The sequence below is a fragment of the Pangasianodon hypophthalmus genome, chromosome 19 (assembly GCF_027358585.1).
Source record: "Pangasianodon hypophthalmus isolate fPanHyp1 chromosome 19, fPanHyp1.pri, whole genome shotgun sequence".
In the NCBI taxonomy this organism is placed as follows: Eukaryota; Metazoa; Chordata; class Actinopteri; order Siluriformes; family Pangasiidae; genus Pangasianodon; species Pangasianodon hypophthalmus.
The window spans coordinates 11,731,708-11,740,446 of NC_069728.1; the positions used below are offsets into that span (position 1 = coordinate 11,731,708).

Consider the following 8,739-nt stretch of genomic DNA (forward strand, 5'->3'; position numbering starts at 1 on the left):
AAAAAAAAAAAACTACACAGCTGGCCCTTTAACTTGAAAGTCAAAATACTGATGATTGCATGTCATATAAATTATATTAATAGATAGATAGATAGATAGATAGAACTGGAGTGATAGACCACTAAGGTTGAATTTTTTATTCACAGAGGAGATACACAGCAGAGTTTAATATGTAAACATGTTTTTCTTGAGGTTTCAAACCAGCACATACAGTATTTCATATACAGCACTCATCAGGCTGTTGACAGGAAGCACAGGACTGAGGCTAATTCAGCCATATGGCACATTGTAATATGTAGGCTAAGGCAAGTCTAAGGTATTAGACATTTCTTAATTGATCAATACAGTTAGTAATTCTTTCTAACTATTAGTAAAAGTAAAAATCTGACTTGGAGGTACAGTGAGACATAGTTGCTCTGAGCCACAGAAAAAGAAAGATGTAGACAGAATGTATATGAAACATTTTATACATGGAATGTTTGAAGGTAGAAGCTCTCATTGGTTTCTATTTAGCTTTATAGCGCAGGATATCTAGACTGAGAGTTGTTGTTTGCATCTACAATCAATACATGTCTAAGTAATAATATTTACTTATCTTAATCTCACCCTATCCATCATCTTACCCCAAGCATTGCAAATTATATAAACGTCAGACAAGGTCAGTCAGTATGACTGTGAGGATTTATGCACATGATTTTCTAAGGAAGATCATAGTGTTTATTGATTAATATTTCAGAGAAACCCATTCAGTGACTACATGAGATGACTGAATTATAAAAATATAACATATTTTCCATAATATAATTTAAACACAATTTCAACAAATTAATGTAAGTGTCTAAGACCTGATCCAGTGTTCTGGAACAGCAACTGGTCTGTACGTGTGTGTTTGAGGGTGTCTTAAATTCTCTCTACACACATAGCAATTCCCATTCCTCCTCCGATGCATAGTGCAGCAACACCTTTTCTGCCCCCCGTCCTCTGAAGTGCATGCAGGAGGGTCACCAGCACCCTGCAGCCAGACATACCCAGAGGATGACCCAGAGAGATAGCACCACCACAGACGTTCACCTGCAACAGGAAAATAAGCACAGCCATCAAGACATGGTACGTGAATTAATACAAAGTGAAGAGCTAGAACGGAATGTGGCAATGCAGTATTTTTTCCCTTAGTTATCCTCAGATATGAGGACAAAAGGTAAAATATTCGTCAGTGACTAAAGAAAGCGGGATAGACTTTATAATATTACCTTGAGATAGTAATAAAATGTGTATTAACACCTTGTTGGACATTCCATTGCCCAGTCATCAGAAAAGTGACCATATATAGTTTGCAGTTTAAACAGAACTAGGGTTGGCAGGGGGATGTTTGGAAAAATTCACTTTAGTTGGGGACAATAAATCTTTATGAATTGAGAGTGTATGGAGATGGGATGTAAAGAGTAAAGACATTGTTATCTTACTGTAATTTTGGGAAGTATTAGATAATGTCTCTGTATAATACATTTTTATACATGTTTATGATAATAAATGTGTCACGACATTTTATCTGTTCTCTCCTAATATGCTATTAAAATGTTATTTAATCAAAAATGGCATGAATCTATTAAATAAACAGAAAAGATTTATTCAGAGGAACTTACACAGCAGTTAAAATTTGTGTTAAACATGAATTAACAAATTATCATTAATTACAACTACTGACAACTCTGGTCCTACAGAACAATCCAGGTTTTTCTTGGATTCTTACATTCTTCCTGGAGTAAGAACTAAACTAATAAATTGGTGCTATAAAATAGCTCTACTCAATGTCCTGCAATAGTAAATAAATGTAGGTGTATAACATGCGCAGTCTGAGACTTATTATCAGTGCAAAGTTTCCATGATACATTGCATAACGAAGATTAAGGTCAGCTCAGAATAGATGTCACTGCTAGTGCTAAGCAACAGGTTTGTCATTAGTTTCTATGCGTCAGTGACAATCCACTAGGTGTTTCCACATGGACACCTTACATATTGCACTCAGAAACCCTTGCTTCTGTGGATAATCTCACCTGGATGTGGATAATCTCACCTGGATGCTGTAGGTTTGCACCTAAGAACTGCTGCTGTAATCATAAAGACTTTCCTTTGTTCATCTCAGGACTCATATTTTCAAAATGCTCACACTGAACATCCTTTCTGGTGTCACTCAGAAGGAGATGGGTTCACTTTTTAGTCTGGTTCCCCTCAAGGCTTTTTGCTCAAGTCTTTTCAGGCAGTTTTGTCCTTTCCATTGTGGTGTCTGGCTCGCTCATTAAGGAACTACATTTATATATTGATTTCTGTAAAGCTGCTTTGTGACCATGTCTATTGTTAAAAGGGCTATTCTGGTCATGTGCTTCAAGAAGAGTGAATGAAATAAAATGAACAACCTTGTCGGGGTTCAGGCCAAGTTCCTTAACCACTGCGAGGCACTGAGCAGCAAAGGCCTCATTGATTTCATACAGATCCACCTCGGGCAGCTGCCAGCCAGCCTTATCTGTCTAGTGAGACAGGAGATGCAATTTGGATTTACACACATCAAGAACTGAAAACATTTGTATTTACAAAGATGTAAATACAATAATACATATATGCTCATGGTTATATATATATATATATAAAACCATGAGCAGATGCTTTAAAAATAAATAAATATTTCCATAAAAATAGACAGGTTAGAATAAAGGTCAACATTTTGGTTTTGTAATTGCATGACTAGCCATCTGTGGACTGTAAGGGACACTCACTGCTTTTCTGATGGCTGAAATTGGCCCTGTGCCCATGATGGATGGATCAAGGCCAGTCTGAGCCCATGAGACAATTCGTGCCATTGGGTGCAGACCACGCTTCTGAGCCTCTGATTGGCTCATGAGCACAGTAGCTGCAGCCCCATCATTTATTCCTGTGAAAGAGAAGGCAGACACCAGATAACAACTATCATGGGCATTGCACAGACGATGAGGAACACAGATTTTGTAAGTGCATCATTGTCTTGCTGCGTAACATTTAGAAGTGAATGAACTCTGGGTTATTTAGCTAACCATGACTGAGGATCAGTCTTGTTTATTTACCTGATGCATTGCCAGCCGTGACTGTGCCAGACCTGTCCTTCAGAAAACAGGGCTTCAGCTTGGACATGGCATCCATGTTGCTCCCGTGGCGAGGAAATTCATCAACTTTTACTTCTACTGGACCTAATATAAATAAAAAAAATAATTAAAAAAATACTCTCAGACCACACAACTCTGAAGTAGAACAATACATAATAGAACAATGGTCAATGTTTGACTGGCATAGCAAAGCAAGTAAACAAACTGTTTTTTTTTTTTATCACTGTCTAATTATCAACACCAGTAAAATTTTTATGTAAAGTGATAGATTTGACACTTTATTGTAGGCCTATTTTTTTCCCCACTCCAAATTCTCAGCCTTTTTTCTTTTTTGAAAGTGCTGTTTTTGATCATTTTTGACCAAAAAAAACTGGTGACATCCCTTATAGTTATAATGTTAACTACATTAACAATTAAGTGTTAACTACACACTTGTTGAATATTAGCCAAGTCAACTACAGTGATAGATTTTATTTCACATTAATGAACTTAAAAAATTCTATATTTACTGTGACAGAAGGAAAAGACACTGCACCATGTCAGTGCAACTTTCAAGCGAGTCAAGAGCACAGATGAAAAGATTATTAATGTGAGACGGGGGAAGGGGGCGAAGCTTCCATGTCAGTTAATACCGGAGAGTTTAAAACATTAATGAATGGGATTCATATGTTGATTGAATTCTCTTTTAGTGAATTTTTGAGTGATAACTCATAGAAGCCTACTCCAAAGCTAAAATACAGAGTTCCTACACAAAATGCATAGTCTGGCAGGTCTGTAAGATCAAATGTAACATAACTGAGTAAGACAACTAACACAGCCTCGTACCTTTTCTTGAAGGAACAATAACTGGAACAATCTCCTGGTTAAAGTATCCAGCCTTCTGGGCTGCCTCAGTTCTGCTCTGTGAGGTGACAGCATACTGATCCTGAGCTTCTCGGGTCACACCCCACTGCTTAGCCACGTTCTCCGCTGCACAGAGACAACAAGAAGCCCCAAAATTACAAAGCAAAAGCCTTAAAAAAATGCCTTTCTGGTCTATCAAAGTGGATTTGTAATATTCCGTATTGGTGTGGTTAGAGTACGCTTTGCCAACATTAGTCAACCATCATTCCAAAGTACAGAAAAGCTTGGGAAATGTCAGTGCTGGTCAAACATACCCGTGATACCCATGTGGCAGTTGTGAAAAGCATCTGTGAGCCCATCTGCCACTATAGAGTCCTGCAGCGTGGCATCTCCCATCTTTATTCCTGACCTCATCTGCACTGTGTGAGGTGCCTAAGGACCAAAGAGTACAGCAAAACCTCTCTTTAATATGTTGTAGTCCAAAATACATCAGTGGTTGTCACTGTCTTAATCTCGGTATTCAACTAAAATAAATTAAAAAGGTCCAACTACATGAAATTCCTTGCCTAGAAAGAACTAGGTAAGCAACTAACATGACTAGATGGTGACATATTTATTTTTTAATGCTTAACAATTAGTGATTAGTTTATGCCTATAAATAAGTGCTCCTTCATGTTACCACTTTGGACCATTTACGGCACACTCTGCATCCACACAGCCACCAACATTGTGGACGCACCCCTCACACACACTCTTCACCTTCCTGCCATCTGGCAAAAGGTACCTAAGCATTCGGGCCCACACAGACTGTGTAACAGTTTCTTTGCTCAAGCCATCAGACACCTCAATACTCAAGAGACTTGACTGACAACACACACACACACACTCATACTCAACTGAACACCATCCCACTCCCTTTGCAATTTTTGCACATTTCTGTATTTACTACCTGCATTTTTGCTGCTACTGTAATTGTAAAAATATTGCATATAATTTTTCATTACTATATGTCATTACTATACTCTCTACCTAGCTGCTACCTCAATAACTGCTATGTCCATATATGATATAAGCCTATCTGCTGAATACTATGTAATAGCTGTTATGTTTATATTCACATCAATTTATTATATTATTATTCTTTTGCACTACCTGTTATATCTGACACTTTCACACTAGAACTGTGTACTGGTCAGTGCTACTCTCTTACTGTGACTATTGTCCTGTTTTATTAGTTACTGTACTGTCTTGTGCTGTTTGCACACGTTTGCACATGCACTTTATGTAGTAATGTGTAGTCTCATGTAGTTCTGTATTGTTTTGTTTCACAGTGTACTGGACCAGCTGTATGTGGTTGAAATGACAATAAATCCACTTGACTTGACTTGACTTGTGCCATGAGATATCTGTTTTGAATAGCAATGCAGGGATAATAAACACATACTTCTCTGTCCATTCATATTTAAATATTCTGTTTTCACAGTTGACTTTTTGTTTTTTTTTAAATAAAAATCAGACCAGACAGGGTAAATAAAATAAAAAAGCTGATAAAGTCTGTGAAAACTCTTTCCTTTCTGACTGAATGTCTCTGTAGCTATAGTACACTCTGGTCTGATGAACTGCCTTCAGCTAAATATGTTACAGATGAACTATGGCCATTTGTTTCGTATGTTTTGACAGAAACTTTATATTGAAAATATTTTTGCTCAGTACCATTGAAGTACTTCGCTGGGTCCGCAACCAGATTGCAGTATGCAATTCAATGATGCCTGATCTTAGCCCTAAACATTACCTACCCGGCTCATGCTCTCCATGCCCCCTGCCACCACTACTGTGGACTCTCCCATTATGATGGACTGAGCTCCAAGACATACAGCTTTTAGACCAGATCCACACACCATCTGACAGCTCCACGCTGGCACAGGGTACGGGATTCCTGCACCAACACTAGCCTGCCGTGTAGGGTTCTGTCCATGGCCTGAGAACAGCAAGTGTAAAGAGTTAGCATTGAACAAGCACTCCTGAAGTCCATTATCACTAAGCCTGAGACAGTGTACTTTGCTGGTGATTAGACAGTGGCACAATTTCTATGGTTTCTTAGCAAATGTGTTGAAATGTAACAATTAAAAATAAGGTTAAATCACAGAATATCAACTTCAACATTTACACTATATTAAGGGAACCCTACACGAAGCACAAGCCTTTTTTACATCCTCACATCATTGGATAAATTAATATAATGTTAATAATATAAAAGTGTTCAGCTGCAAATCCTATGCAGTTGATGCATCATTGACCAGTTGCTTATAAGCTGCACTGTAAAACTCTTGCTAACTAATTTATGCAGTAAAAATATTACCTGCAGTGAGGACATGTCCCATGATGACCTCAGATACCTCATCTGGCTTTACATCAGCCCTCTTCAGGACATCCTTAATGACTACTGCAGCCAAATCAGAAGGTGCCACGCTGCTCAGTGCCCCATTGAAGGACCCTTGAAAGACACAAATATTGCTCCATCTCAAAATATGTTATTTAAACCATATAGAACTATACCTTCACATTTTTATAACACTCATACACTATATTGAAAACATGTAGCTCTAAAATAATCAGTTGCATCATTAAAGGGATCAGTGAAACACACTAACCTATGTGAGGGACCCTGTATAAAGCCGAGAAAGTTGATGAATTCATTCATTTATTCATTAATTTAATTCATTAATATATAACTCTGCCCTCATAATAACTCACAATACATCACAATACAGAATGTCTGCTTATTATTTTCTAAGACATTTCCATGCTGAACTTTATTCAGTTTAAGTAAACATATATGATGTGAGATACATTATATGAACACTTCTATTAGCTATATTTTAGCTACACAACATAAATGAACATTCAGTGTTGACATTTTAATTGACTAAAGAGTGATTCCATGATTGCAGAGTCATTTAACCATTCAAAAAAATCATTAACCCATATCAGGCAACAATATCTATCTATCTATCTATCTATTACAAGGTTTCTTTGCTGGCAATAACTGCATTTTGGAAAATAAGTAACAGTGTTGTGGGTTTTAATTAGCAAATACAAAAACTGTGGTTCATTAGCATCCATGCTAATGGCACGTAGACTTTAAGAGTAAGAGTAAGATATTCCTTTATTTGTCCCGCAGTGGGGAAATTGCATTTAGCAACAGCAGGGGTACAGTACAGAAAGAGTATGCACACAAGAACAAGGTAGATTAAAAACTATTCTGTACATAAATGGCTTAAATAGTGCTAAAGCAAATACCCTAACACAAAAAAAAAGGGAGAGGGGTGTATACACATAAGTACAGGTTGGTTTAAGAACATTTAAATGATATACTTAAAATTATTTTTAATTAATGATTCACAGGGTTACACAAAAGCATTACAGGGTTGCCAATGTCAATGAAAAATAAATAGATAGATAGATAGATAGATAGATAGATAGATAGATAGATAGATTTTCTATCTTAACTTAATTTTCTTCTTCCCGTACTTTTCAGGAAATTGGACTTCTGGTGACTTGTCGAATGTTTAAAATATTTTATAGGGGTGGATATGTTCCGGTAACAGCATTTTATCAACTAATATGTACATTTTTCATAACCTATAATGGATGAGTCATGGAAAAAGACAATTTAAGCAGAAGCTCTTAAAGCTAATTCACATATTACTGCAAAAACTGTAACATAACACGCACATAGGATGCCGTGAAGGACAATTTATCTATGTGTAAAATGTCTTTTACCTTTACATTGAATACATACTTGTAAATGTAATATTACTGGACAAATGTGGCGCCGTGTAAGCGGCACCCAAATATCAAATAGCTTACTACCCCGTGAATAAATAAATAAATATATATATATATATATATATATATATATCCCAGCCCTTACTGCTGACTTAATAGCGCGAGCTCTTTCCTCTGGTGACCTATCTTTGGCCAATCACTAGGAGTCGCGCGTGCGTGGCCCTACAGCAACTCAACCAATCAGGACTAGAGGAACGTCTGCGCGAACGTCACTGAACCAATCAGAGCTCTTCTACGACAACTGGTCTCTACAGCCCTAACAGGGAACTGCAATGTCTGATGACGAATTCATACACTGAGCTGAATAACTCACACAATACAGCGACATTTCAGCAATACAGAGAAATATAATTCAATTCAATATTCGGTTATAAAATGTCAAGATCCTCTAGCGCTCCAATAAAACATAAGCCGTGTCAACAGTTGATCACACGAGTGATCCACTGCGACGCCACACTCAGCACAGCGCAGTGAAATGATTACCTATGGGCGTCCTGGCAGCAGACACGATCACTACTGTGTTCATTTCGCTCCGTGGGGTGCTGACTTCCAGCGCAGGACTCTCTCTACGAATTCAGCTCCCTGTCCACAGAGTGCTTACTAACCCGCCCCCGGGAGGTTCCTGATCAGCGCACAGCTTCATTGATTTAATGAAACAGGTCGTAGACGTGAGGGAAAATCCGGTAAGACTTCAGAAACCTCGAGTCCAACTTGTTTTCAGCGCCATCTACCGGTCTGGATGACAAAACCTCTTCATCCTTAACCTGGTGGATCCCAAACTCACACCTGCCTCTCTACACAGACATGACTGAGAGGAAGAGCTGTTTCAAACTTCTTCAAACTTGGGCTATGAAAGCATCGTTCATGTGATGCTGAATGTCAACGTCTTGGGTTTTAAGTAACGTTGGAAATA

At 37.8% G+C, this 8,739-nt stretch overlaps 1 protein-coding gene across 1 annotated transcript; it reads right to left on the reverse strand.

The window, feature by feature from the left end:
• Positions 1-122: 122 nt before the first annotated feature.
• acat2 (acetyl-CoA acetyltransferase 2) lies at positions 123-8,508 on the reverse strand. Its single transcript, XM_026923032.3, has 9 exons — positions 8,310-8,508; positions 6,337-6,471; positions 5,774-5,955; positions 4,292-4,409; positions 3,960-4,103; positions 3,096-3,218; positions 2,772-2,926; positions 2,415-2,525; positions 123-1,071 (listed from the first exon to the last, which is right to left on the reverse strand). Exons 1-9 carry the CDS (start codon positions 8,350-8,352, stop codon positions 901-903), a joined length of 1,182 nt encoding a protein of 393 aa, XP_026778833.2. The 5' UTR covers positions 8,353-8,508; the 3' UTR covers positions 123-900.
• Between the last annotated feature and the right edge of the window lie 231 nt (positions 8,509-8,739).